General features: G+C 36.6%; 1 protein-coding gene across 2 annotated transcripts in view; it reads right to left on the reverse strand.

Annotated features, from left to right (window-relative positions):
- Positions 1–14,151, reverse strand: part of TXNDC16 (thioredoxin domain containing 16) — a 113,511-nt gene that overhangs the window by 20,255 nt on the left and 79,105 nt on the right. For both annotated transcript variants that reach the window (XM_015143696.3, XM_015143695.3), the window contains exons 17-18: positions 9,939–10,023; positions 8,156–8,294 (exon numbers count right to left, since the gene is read on the reverse strand). In XM_015143696.3, coding sequence (XP_014999182.3) covers positions 8,156–8,294; positions 9,939–10,023 — 224 coding nt within the window. The remainder of the gene's footprint in view (positions 1–8,155; positions 8,295–9,938; positions 10,024–14,151) is intronic.

Genomic DNA, 14,151 nt, shown 5'->3' on the forward strand with positions numbered 1-14,151 from the left:
ATTATCAGAAGCCTCAAAAGTGGACCTACTCTTTGGACAACCAATTCAAATTCTAGAAATTTAACCTAAATCCATAATCATAGATACACCCAAAGATTACCTAAAAGGATGTTCCCTAAATTATAAATAAAACAAAAACTAAAGACAGCTTAAATAACCAACAAGAGGAAATGAGCCAAATAAATTTTGGTACATTAGTAAACAATATTATGCAGACGTTAAAATGTGTATCTATAGTACTTGATGGAAATACCATTAATATAAAAAGGCACATAGATACATACAGAATTTTAGGTTTGGGGAAATGTATTTCCTAACATAAACTTGGGTAGAAAAGTTATGGTTGATTATAATTTTCTTCTTTATACTTTTCTGTATTACCTGAAAAAGCCAAATAAAGGCTTACAGTAATTCCAAAAATACTACACTATGTATATTCTAAAGGAATTAATAACATGTCACTAATGACATAAATGTTACTTTAATAAGTGATTAAGAAAGATACATCATGAACATATCAACTCAATGATTTGATTACTTGTAACCTATAATTTTAACAGGAGGAGAGAAAGGACAAAACCAAGACCACAAAAAGACTTAATAAAGACTGCAGTCATTTAGTTGAGCCCAAAATGCAATGTCCTTTAGATCATCAAGACAAAAAACATAACAGGATATTCATTTAGCATCTATAGCTGATAAAAGTGCCCCTTGAGTCACTTTGGAAATGTAGAAAATATAAGTTCTAGCTATGTCTAAATATGAAAGCAAACAACTAAAATCAGGTAATACAGGTTACATTTGTAGTGCCCTTGAATCCATTATTATACAGTCATGTATCACATGATGTTTCAGTCAACAATGGAGTACATGTAAGATAGTGGTCCCATAAGATTATACCATGTTTTTACTGTACCTTTTCTATGTTTAGATACACAAATATTTACCATTGTTACAACTGCCTATAGTATTCAGTCCAGTAACATGCTGTACAGGTTTGTAGCCTAGGAGCAATATGCTATACCTTACAGCATAGGTACGTAGTAGGCTATACCATATAAGTACACTCTATAAAGTTCATATGACAAAATCGCCTATCGATGCAATTCTCAGAAGATATTCCTGTTAAGTGACACATGACTGTACAGGTAAAACATATGAAAAAGCCTTTCATAAGAGAGTATTTTGTTCTAAAACTGTACAAATAGGAGGGTGAAGCAAGATAGCAGACTACTCTACCAGTCATCCCCTCTTCCCCTGCAATGACAGCAATTTAACAACTATCTACACAAAAAAGCACCTTCATAAGAACCAAAAATCAGGTGAGTACTCACAGTACCTGGTTTTAACTTTATATTGCTCAAAGAGGCACTGAAGAGGTAGAAAAAAACAGTCTTGAATCATCAATGATACCCTTCCCCCATCCCCTGGCAGTGGCCACTCTCCATGAAGAGAGAATCTGTGTGTTTGGGAGAGGGAGAGTGCAGCAATTATGAGACTCTGCATTGAACTCAGTGCTGCCCTGTTATAACAGAAGGCAAAACCAGACTGAATTCAGTGGATGCTCGCCCACAGTGGGTGTATTTAAACCAACTCTAGCCAGAACAGAATTGCCCATCCTAGAAGTCAGAACTTGAATTACAGCAAGACTTGTCACCTCAGGCTGGAGTGTGCTAGGGCCCAAATAAACTTGAAATGCAGTCTAGGCAACAAAGGCTGCAACTCCTAGGTGAGTCCTAGGGCTGAAATGGGCTCAGAGCCAATAGGACTATAAGCACATATGACCTACTGAGATATCAGCCAGGACAGCTAGGGGGGTGCTGACGCCACCTCTCCCCTCATCCCAGGCTACACAGCTTGTAGCTCTAAAAGAGACCCCTTCCTTCTGCTTAAGGAGAGGAAAGGAAAGACTGGGGAAGACTTTGTCTTGCATCTTGGATACCAGCTCAGCCACAGGAGGACAGGACCCTGGTCAGAGTTGTGAAACCCCCTTTCCAGGTCCTAGCTCTCGGATGACATTTCTAGATATACCCTGGGCCAGAAGGGAAACTGATGCCTCTATGGGAAAGACCTAGTCCTGGCAGCATTTATCACCTGACAAGTGAAGAGCCCTTGGGTCCAGGTAGTACACTGTAGGACTTGAGTAAGACTCTGAGACTTGCTGACTTCTGAGACTGTGCAGACTCAGCACATTCTTAGCTGTGGTGGCGATGGGGTGAGACTCCTTCTGCTTGAGAAAAGTAGAGGCAAAAGTAAAGGGGCCTTTGTCTTGATCTTACACCATAGGTACCAGCTCTGCCACAGAAGGGTATAACACCAAGTGGGTTTTGGGGGGCTACAATTCTAGGCCTTGGCTCTTGTATGGCATTCCTGGACTTTCCCTGGGCCAGAGGCAAGCCCACTACCCTGAAGCATGAGTCCCAGGCCAGACAGCATTCACCACAAGCTGATGGAAGAGCCCTTGGGCCTTAAGGGAACATCAGCAGTAGCCTGCCAGTACTCCCTGTGGGCCTGTGGTAGCAGTGGCCATGGGGTGAGGCTCCTCTATCTTTCAAAATGGGATGGATGAGTGGGAAGGACTACATCTCATGGTTCTAGTGCTAGTTCAGCCACAGTACAATGAACACCAGGTAGATTTCTAAAGTTTTTTATTTTAGTCCCTGGTACCCAGACAGCAACTCTGGACCCACCCTGGTCCTGGAGGAACTCACCATCCTAAAGGGAAGGACACAGGCCCAGCTGGCTTAGCCACCTCTGATTTTAGAGCCCCAGGACCTTGAATGAACATAGGCAGTAGCCAGGGAGTGGTTACAGCAAGTCTTGGGAGAGACCCAGTACTGTGCTGGCTTCATGTCTGACACAGCACAGTGCCAGTGGTGGTGACCCACAAGGGTGCTTACATCACTCCACCCCCCAGCCCCAGGTGGCTCAGAACAGAGAGAGGGACTCCATTTGTTTGGGAGAAAGTAAGAGAAGAGAACAAGAGTCTCTGCCTGATAATTCTGGGAATTCTTCCAGATCCTGTCTAAGACCATCAAAAAGCAGTACCTCTATAAACCTGCAAGAACCACACTACTGCTGGGCTTGGGATGCCGACTAATGCAGATACAGTTTAGATCACAACACTGAAGTCCTTTCATACTAGAAAGCCTTCCCAAGAAGGACAGGTACAAACAAGCCCAGACTTGGAAGACTCCAATAAATACATAACTCTTTAATGCTCAGACACAGAAAAACATCCAACAGTACGAATAGTGTCCTGGAAAAGATGACCTCACCAAATGAACCAAATAAGACACCAGAGACCAATCCTAGAGAAACAGAGCTATGTGTCCCTTCAGACAGAGAAATCAAAATAGCTGTTTAGAGAAAACTCAAAGAAATTCACGATAACACAGGGAAGGAATTCAGAATTCTATCAGATAATTTTAAGAAACAAATAATTAAAAAGAATCCAGCAGAAATTCTGGAGCTCAAAAATGCAACTAACATATTGAAGAATACATCAGAGTCCTTTAAGAGCAGAAATGATCAAGCAGAAGCTAGAATTAGTGAGACTGAAGACAGGCTATTCATAAACAGTCAGAGGAAACAAAAGAAAAAAGAAAAAAAATACAATGAAGCAGGCCTACAGGATCTAGAAAATAGCCTCAAAAGGACAAATCTAAGAGTTATTGGCCTTAAAGAGGAGATAGAGAAAGAGATAGGGGTAGAGTGTATTCAAAAGATAGTCAACAGAGAATTTCCCAAACTTAGAGAAAGGTATCAATATCCAAGCACAAGAAGGTTATAAAACACTATGCAGATTTAACCCAAAGAAGATTACCTCAAGGCATAATCAAACTCCCAAAGGTCAAGGATTTAAAAAAAGGATCCTGAAAACAAGAGAAAAGAAATATAACACACAATGTAGCTCCAATACACCCAGCAGCAGACTTTTCAGTGGAAACCTTACAGGACAGTAACATGACATATTTAAAGTGCTAAAGGAAAAAAAAATTTTTACCCTAGAATGGTATATCTGATGAAAATATCCTTCAAACATGAAGGAGAAATAAAAACTTTCCCAGACAAACAAAATCTGAGGAATCTCATCAACACCAGACCTGTCCTACAAGAAATGCTAAAGAGAATGCTTCAATCAGGAATAGGACATTAACGAGCAATAAAAACTCATCTGAAAGCACAAAACTCATCGCTAATGGTAAGTACGCAGTAAAACACAGAATATAATGCTTAACGGTGCTGTGTAAACTACTCTTAAATAGAAAGACTAAACAATGAACCAATCAAAAATAATAACCACAACGACTTTTCAAGACACAGATGGTACAATAAGATATAAATAGAAACAATAAAAAGTTAAAAAGCAGGAGATGAAGTTAAACTAAAGGTTAACTTGATAGAGTGTAGAGTTTTTATTAGTTTTCCTTTGCTTGTTTGTTTATGCAAACAGTGTTGTTATCGGTTTAAAATAACAACTTATAAGGTAGTATTTACAAGCATCATGGTAACTTCAAATCAAAAAAAAAATAAATACACACACAAAAATTTCTTTAAATTAAATCATATCACCAAAGAAAATCACCTTCACTAAAAAGACGAAAGGAAGGAAGACTACAAAACAACCAAAGAACAAATAACAAAATGGCAGGAGTAAGTCCTTATTTATCAATAATAGCATTAAATATAAACAGACTAAACTCTCCAATCAAAAGGCACAGAATGGCTTAAGAGATTTAAAAAAATAGTAAGATCCCATGATCAGCTGCCTAAAAGAAACACACTTTACCTATAATGATACACAAAGACTGAAAATAAAAGGATGGAAAAAGATAATCCATGCCAATGGAAACCAAAAAGAGCAGGAGTCATTATACTAATATCAGACAAAATAGATTTCAAGACAAAAACTGTAAGAAGAGACAAATAAGGTTACTAATGATAAAGGGGTCGATATAGCAAGAAGATATAACAATTGTAAATATATATGCACCCAACACTGGAGTACCCAGGTATATAAAGCAAATATTAGTAGGGCCAAAAATAGAGATAAACTCCAACACAGTAACAGCTGAAGATTTCAACAACCCACTTTCAGCAATGGACAAATCTTCCTGACAGGAAATCAGCAAAGAAACATCAGACTTAATCTGCACTACAGACAAAATGGGCCTAATTTATAAAACATCTCATTCAATGGCTACAGATACACATTCTTCTCCCGAGCACATGAATCATTGTCAAGGATAGACTTTAGGTTAAGTCACAAAACAAGTCTTAAATCATTTAAAAAAAAAAAAAAAAAAAAAACCTGAAATAATATCAAGCATCTTTTCTGGCCACAATGGAATAAAACTAGAAATCAATAACAAGAGGAATTCTGGAAACTATACAAACACGTGGAAATTAAACAATATGCTCCTGAATGACCAGTGGGGTCAATGAAGAAATTAAAAAAGAAATTTTAAAATTTCTTGGAAAAAACCATACCCAAACCCATGGGATACACTGAAAGCAGTACTAAAAGGAAAGTTTATAGCAATAAGCATCTACATCAAAAAGTAGAAAAACTTCAAAGAAACAATCCAATGATACACTTAAAGAACTAGAAAAGCAAGAGCAAACCAAACCCAAAATTAGCAGAAGAAAAGAAATAATAAAGATCAGGGCAGATATAAATGAAATTGAAATGAAGAGAACAATACAAAACAACTAGGAAACAAGTTGGTTTTCTGAAAAGTTAAACAAAACTGACAAACCCTTAGTCAGACTAGCTAGGAAAAAAGAGAGAAGACCCAAATAAAATCAAAGATGAAAAAGGAGACATTACAATTGATACAGCAGAAATTCAAAAGGTCATTAGTAGCTACTATGAGCAACTCTATGCCAATAAATTGGAAAATTTAGAAGAAATGGACAAATTCTTAGACACATACAACCAACCAAGATTGAACCATGAAGAAATTCAAAATCTAAATGGACTAATAACAAACAAAGAGATTGGAGCTATAATACAAAGGCTTCCAGCAAAACAAAACAACAAAACAAAACAAAACAAAAAGCAAAAGCTCAGGACCCAGTGGCTTCACTGCTGAATTCTACCAAACATTTAAAGAACTAATACCAATTATCAGGGAAATGCAAATCAAAACCACAATGCAATTCCACCTTACTCCTGCAAGAATGGCCATAATTTAAAAAAATAATAGATGTTGGCGTGGATGTGGTGAAAGGGAACACTTTTACACTGCTGGTGGGAATGTAAACTAGTACAACCACTATGGAAAACAGCTGGAGATTCCTTAAAGAACTAAAAGTGTATCTACCATTTGATCGAGCAATCCCACTACTGGCACACACACGTTTATAGCAGCACAATTTGCGATTGCAAAAATAAAGAACAGTCCAAATGCCCATGAATCAACAAGTGGATAAGAAAATGTGTGTGTGTATATATATATATATGTATACATACACACACACTGTGGAATACTACTTAGCCATAAAAAGGAATGAAATAATGGCATTCGAACCAACCTGGATAGAACTGGAGACCATTATTCTATGCAAAGCAACTCAAGAATTGAAAACCAAACATCATATGTTTATAAGTGTAAGCTAAGCTATGAGGACGCAAAGGCATAAGAATGATACAATGGACATTGGGGACTTGTGGGGAAGGGTAAAAGGAGGGTGATAAAAGATATCTTTTGGATAAAAGCCTTTTTAACTGGAAATGGTGGGTAGGGTGGAAGTGGTGATGGTTACTGGGTACAAAAACTAATTTGAAAGAATAAAGAAGACCTAGTATTTGCCAGTACAACAGGGTGATATAGTAAAAAAAAATTTAATTGTTCATTTAAAAATAACTAAATGAGTAAATTGGATTGTTTGAAACACAAAGGGTAAACACTTGAGGTAATGGATACCCTATTTACCCTGATGCGACTACAATGCATTGCATGCTTGTATCAAAATACGTCATGTGGCCAGGTGTAGTGGCTCATGTCTATAATCTCAGCAGTTTGGGAGGCCAAGGCAGGAGGATCACTTGAGCTCACGAGTTCCAGACCAGCCTGGGCAACATGGTGAAACCCTGTCTCTACAAAAAAACTCCAAAATTATCCTGTGTGGTGGCATATGCCTGTAGTCCTGGCTACTTGGGAAGCTGAGGCAGGAGAATCACTTGACACCGGAAGGCAGAGGTTACAGTGAGCCGAGATCACGCCATTGCACTCCAGCCTGGGTGATGGAAGTGAAACTCCGTCTTTAAAAAAAAAAAAAGCTCATGTAACCCATAAATATATTCATCTACTATGTACCCAGAAAAATTAGAAATTAAATTTTTTTTAAAAACCAGGCTGGGCATGGTGGCTTATGCCTGTAATCCCAGTACTTTGGGAGGCTGAGGCAGGCAGATCACTTGAGGTCAGGCGTTCGAGACCAGCCTGACCAACATGGGGAAACCTTGTGTCTACTAAAAACACACACACAAAAAATAGCCAGGTGTGGTAGTGAGCACCTGTAATCCCAGCTACTCAGGAGGCTGAGGCAGGAGAATTACTCGAACCCAGGAGGCGGAGGTTGCCGAGAGCTGAGATCACAGCAACAGAGTGAGACCCATCTCAAAAACAAAACAAAAAAACCCATGTAAATAATAAGAATAGTAACTAACATTTGTTGAATGCTTACCAAGGGCTAAACATTGTACACAAAGCACTGTCAAATCATGTCTCATTCAGTCCTCACAGTAACTGTCTGCAGCAGATGCTACTATGAGCTACATTTTACGCATGCGGAAACTGAAGAACAGAGAAGTTAACCTACACTCAGTAAGAAATCAACCAACGATTTGAAGCTGGGCAGGCTGACCTTCCAGAATACACATGCTTTATAACACGTGTCACCCTGGATTAAGCATGTGAACTGAACTTCGGCCACACTAGTCACGGCAAGACGTAGACTTTTAGCAATGGACTCAAAATGCTGTATGCATAATGACTGAACAATAAAACAGAACAATCCAGTGAATCCTCAGCTCACAAATCACCAAGCCCTGTACCAGCAAAAAATGGAAAAATGTGTATTAACATATAGTATCTTTGATATAGATTTTATTTCAAGTATCATCCTTATTATAAAACATACTCACAAACATTTCCAGTAGTGCATCTGTTACTATTTGAACTATGTCTTCTGCACGGGTGTTAGCTAGTGGGATGCTCTCTATTTTGCCTTCTGTGTGTCTGGCAAGCAGAAGGGCTGGAAGACTTGCAGCATATTTGTTTGACCTATGGAGAAAGGTAGTATTAAAATTCATGATCAAAATCTAGCATGTCAAAAACATGAAAATCTAGGCTAGGAGATCACAGTGCAAGGCAGCAAATGGGAAGTCCTACTGCTAAGGAACAAAATGAACTCAATTTCCAAACAAACTTATCTTCTATGACAACCTACATTAAAAGAAAGCAACAGGTAATAATCTATAACAAACTAGATTTTTAAAAAGCAACAAGGCAGTAATCCAGCCAGATTTTTTTCTATACAACTTACTCATCAAGAAAATAAATCAGATTTGGAACACAGTGAATGGTTCTCGACCTTTCTGGACTTGCTCACCACACTGCTGAGTAAGAAAATGGGCATTTATGAGAAACTTACTATCTGCCAGGCACTATACTAGGTATTTCAATTATGTTTTTATTTAACTTTCAGAACTAAAATGGTCATTATGATCTCACTTTGCAGATGAGGAACTAGGACTTAGAGAGTGATAAACGGCAGACACAGACTTCAAATGAGGTGTCCCTGACACACAGTCTGTTCCTGACATAGTCTGTACTCTCTCCACTGAAGCAAGAGCCCAAATCCACCCTCCCACAATCCCTTTCACTAACTAAACCTAAAAGAAAATTATCTAAATAGGAAGAAAGCTTTGTGTAAAATTACTAGTGAAGTAGTCATGTATAATAACTTAATTCACGCCAGAACAAAGTATAGACATTATAATAACATAAGCATTAGTTGAGAGGCCAGTTTTCAGATCACTTAAAGGAACCTCTTAGTCGACCAGCTGGTTATAAACAAAACACTGAAAACTACTGGTCTAAGTTTTTGGACCACAGCTAAATGCACAATGACAGCAGAGTAGAAGATTGTGGGTGATTACCCATTGTCAGATGGACAGTCCTCGTATTTCCTTCTTCAATATATACTTTATGAAAATCAGTGATTTCACATATAGAACAAAAGCCTGATCACCAAGAGCATATGTCACTAGTGTTCAAGATGGAAGATTTAAGCTTAGATATCACAATTAGGAATTTGTAGTCAGAAGCTAAGACAGACCAACTACTGGGGCTTAGTATGTACACCTATACCTGAAAATGGGCCATAGAGAATGTGATGTGTATTAATAATAATCTCCAAATTTGCAGTTCAGTCCTTCATTCTATAGCAACTAAAATATTTTGGTAGTCTATAGAAGTCCCATCTTCTAAAGATAACGTAATTTAAGAGGCTAAAAAAGCACTGATTTTTATACATACACACACACACACACAGACACACACCCCCACTCACCCACCCAGGGGGTAAATAAAAACTCAGATGCTCAAAAAGTAAAATTTATCCCAAACTATGATAACTCCAAAGAACCACATTGTAGGTAACAGAACCCAAAGAGTAAAATTTTTAGAGGAGGATGGTGAAGTACGAATCCAAGATTGTCCCATGGGGGCTTTGGTCTAAGGTAAAATATCTAAAGAATCTATGGTACTTCCCAGGTACTTTATTTCCTAGAAGGAAATAAAAAAAAATTTCTTTAGATTGCTATCTTATTTTCCTCCATCAGCTGTGTAAATATAAGCAATTATTAGATAACATTATTTTGCATAATTTCTTCTTCCCTAAAATTAAAAGAACAATAAACTTACAGTAGCAAAACATCTTCTTCAGAATAAATTCCAGTGATAACATATCCTTTTAGGTAGTTTCCTGCTTCACTAAAATCTTCTTTTGCTATAAATACATAGAGAAGACAGAAATCTGAAACCTTTATAATTGTGTATGCTATTAAACTGATGAAGAGATTTATAGATGGTAGTATTCCATTATTAATTAATCACAAATATAAATATTTAAGTGCATAAGACTTATATAATTTAGTGGTTCCAAAATAAATCTGTATTCTCTTTATGGCATGGGATTACTAAAGAAATGTCAATTGATAGAATGCAACATGGTTTCCAAAACAAATGTACTTTAAATGCAATTCATAAGATTTATAGCACTCTAATCATAGTTACTGAATAAATACTTCTTGCCTTTTAATTTACTCCTATGGCAGAGTAAATGGAGACAGCTGTCTTATGTGTAGCCTGAAAAGAGAAGTAGGTATGTAAAATGATATGCAGATTATAACCATAAAATCTAAAAGTATCTATATGCATAAAAAAACAGAAGACTGAAAATTCTAGCCCTCTAACAGTGTCTGTGTTAGGGTTGTGCAATTATAAGGGATTCTGTGTCTTTTAAAAAAACAATTCCTACATTTTCTCTAATGTGTTTTCATTAGTTTTGAACTTTAATTTGTATTGTCTTTTCTCATTTGTTAGAATGTACATATTCAAAATACAAACTATTTCTATAAATTTCTGAATACATTTTCATAAATAATAGCATACTCTGGATCTTGTTAATAATGACTATCCTATAACCAAGAAGCAAGTCTGAATTAAATCATTGTAGACTAATGAGAAAAGCACAGAGGTGGACTTATAGGTCAAATTCTTGCCAAGTGAAGGCCAAATGATAGTTCAATTCATACATGAAAGATTCATAGCAGTCAAATAGAAAAATACCGATGGAAGAATGAGTCACACAGCACCTACTAGGCTAGGCATGCTGAACCCAAAGATCTGTACCTCAGCAGTCAGCACTACATTCATGATGTAAGCATTCAACATTGTCAACATCGGGTAACCACAAGATTATTTTCTTTAAAAAGGGTACATACTTTCCATAAGATTGAGCAATACTGTCTGTAGGAAAGCAAACTTACTAGAGTAGCTCAGTAGGCAGCACGGGGAACTCATTTACAATCACAGCTTTAATGAGAAAACAGGCCAGGTGCGGTAGCTCACACCTGTAATCCCAGCACTCGGGGAGGCAAGGTGGGTGGATCACTTGAGGACAGGAGTTTGAGATCAGCCCGGCCAACATGGTGAAACCCTGTCTCTACTAAAATACAAAAATTAGCTAGGCATGGTGGCATGTGCCTGTAGTCCCAGCTACTCAGGAGGCTGAGGCATGAGAATCGCTTGAATTTGGGAGAAGGAGAATGCAGTGAGCCGAGATCGTGCCACTCTACTCCAGCCTGGGCGACAGAGAGAGACTCCGTCTCAAAAAAATATATACATATATATTTTAGCCCATGCTACATCAAAGTAGAAAAGACTCATAAGATTATAAACTAGAAATGACTGGGTGTCTGTACTTTCATTTCTAAGAGAAAACAGAGTGAAATTCCAGTCAATAGATAAACTATATCTAAAGCAATGACATAACAGAATCTGTTTCAGCTTCATTTTAGGTAAGTAGCAGTAGAAAAGTACACCATTATTTCCATATAATTTCCTCATACAAAAGACTCTCTATTTATGAATATGTCTCTTGAAAAGTCTCTTCATAAATCCATGTGTTTGTAAATCCTAAGTGACTCACAGGATGGAAAAATCTATGACTGTAGATCTCAGATGCATATTCATTTCCACTAAACTAGAATACATATTTTCCTCTGAACATTAAAAACCAGGCATATTCTCCTCCTTGCTAAAAACTGCATATATGTCAAAATATATGGCAACCTCAAATACAAGAAAGTACTCAATTATCTAAATAAAAAGATGCATAAAAAGCTTTTCAGCTACTATAAATATATTTTAATTGCATAAAATAAACACATTTATTTAGCAATATTGATTTTTTTCTATCACATCTTATTGAATAATTATTTTTATAGACACACATATATACATACATCTGTTTTTTACCTCTGTCAGCAGGGAGAGTTGAGAACCAAGAAAACCTCAGTAACTAAAAGCACTCCTAACCCCTATATTATACAAACTAGATAAAAGAGATGGATAAACTCCTGGATACATACACCCTACCAAGACTGAACCAGGAAGAAATTGATTCCCTGAACAGACCAATAACAAGTTCCGAAATTGAATCAGTAATAAATAGCCTACCAACCAAAAAAAGCCCAGGACCTGATGGATTCACAGCCAAATTCTACCAGACCTACAAAGAAGAACTGATACCATTCCTACTGAAACTATTCCCAAAAATTAAGGAGGAGGGACTCCTCCCCAGCTCATTCTATGAGGCCAGCATCATCCTGATACCATAACCTGGCAGAGACACAACAAAAGAAGAAAACTTCAGGCCAGTATTCCTGATCAACATTGAAAGTCCTCAACAAAGTACATGCAAACTAAATCCAGTGGCACATCAAAAAGCTAATCTACCACAATCAAGTAGGCTTCATCCCTGGGATGCAAGGTTAGTTCAACATATGCAAATCAATAAATGTGATTTATCACATAAACAGAACTAAAGACAAAAATCACATGATTATCTCAATAGATGCAGAGAAGGCCTTCAATGAAATACCCCTTCATGTTAAAAACTCAATAATACTAGGCACTGAAGAAACACACCTCAATAAGAGCCATCAATGACAAACCCACAGTCAACATCATACTGAATGGGCAAACGTTGGAAGCAATCCCCTTCAAAACTGGCACAAGACAAGGACGCCCTCTTTCACCACTCTCATCCAACACAGTATTGGAAGTCCTAGCTGGAGAAATCAGGCAAGAGAAAGAAAAAAAGAGCATCCAGGCTGGGCGCAGTGGCTCACGCCTGTAACCTCAGCACTTTGGGAGGCCGAGATGGGAGGATAATGTGAGCTCAGGAGTTTGAGACCAGCCTGGGTAACATGGCGAAACCCTAGCTCTATTAACAATACAAAAATTAGATCTCTGAAAGGAGAATTATAAAACGCTGTTCAAAGAAATCAGAGAAAACACAAATAAACAGAAAAACATCCCAAGCTCATGAATGGGAAGAAACAGTATCATTAAAATGGCCATACTGCCCAAAGCAATCTACAGATTCAATGCTATTCCTATCAAACTACCAATGATATTTTTCACAGAACTAGAAAAAAATATTTTAAAAATCGTATGAAACTCAAAGAAGGTTAAACATTATTTTTTGACAGTGTTTTTCACGTAATTTTACATAATAAATAAACCTGTTCATTCTCTCTCTTTTGGATGCTGCAGGCGCCCTCTGTAACGTTTCGAAGTCAGTTTGAGTTCAAAAAGACTTAATTTTAAACTTGATTTTGGGAAGCCTATTAAATATGTCAAAAGTCTAAACCACTTATCAAAATAGATCACAGGTCGCTGTAAAATAAATCATTTGTTTAGCCAAAGTGATAATTAAAAGGTTTTAAAAAGCAAACAACTTTATTTGTTGATTAAAAAAGGACTCAGTTTTCAAAAACAATTAAAGGACCTAATAAAGATAGAATATGTCTCCTCTTTCTTTTTTGAGAGTTTATTCAAAAGGTGAATAAAAGTGTTTTATTCTCTTATTACATGAAATTTATGTGCAAAAGAGAAAACTAAATTTTTGTTCTTGTATTAGTGTATGATCAATTCTAAAGCTGATTTTAATAAAAACTTATAAACAAATCTCATTTCAGTCAGCTTTTAATAACACAAGATTTTAAAATAAACTTTTTGTAATCTCATAAAAATTTTGAAGTTTTCTTTAACTTTCTACAATTTATTTAATCTGTATCTTTTTTATTCTTTTAATTTGAAAAAATCTTTAAGTAACTTCTAAATTTTTTTCTCACATTTTTATGCCTTTATAACTTTCCTCACCAAAAATATATCTTGCTTTTTAAATAGACTCTTTATTTACAATTCTCTTACATTTAATAGTTTTAATTATATTAACTATAATTTTGACTCTTAGTAACCCAAAATCTAGCAAAAACCTAGAAATTAATTTTGAACTGTTTTATATCAATATTTATAGATGAAAACCATTTTATAATTTTTAGAA

This window comes from Macaca mulatta, chromosome 7 (assembly GCF_049350105.2).
Source record: "Macaca mulatta isolate MMU2019108-1 chromosome 7, T2T-MMU8v2.0, whole genome shotgun sequence".
Taxonomy (NCBI): Eukaryota; Metazoa; Chordata; class Mammalia; order Primates; family Cercopithecidae; genus Macaca; species Macaca mulatta.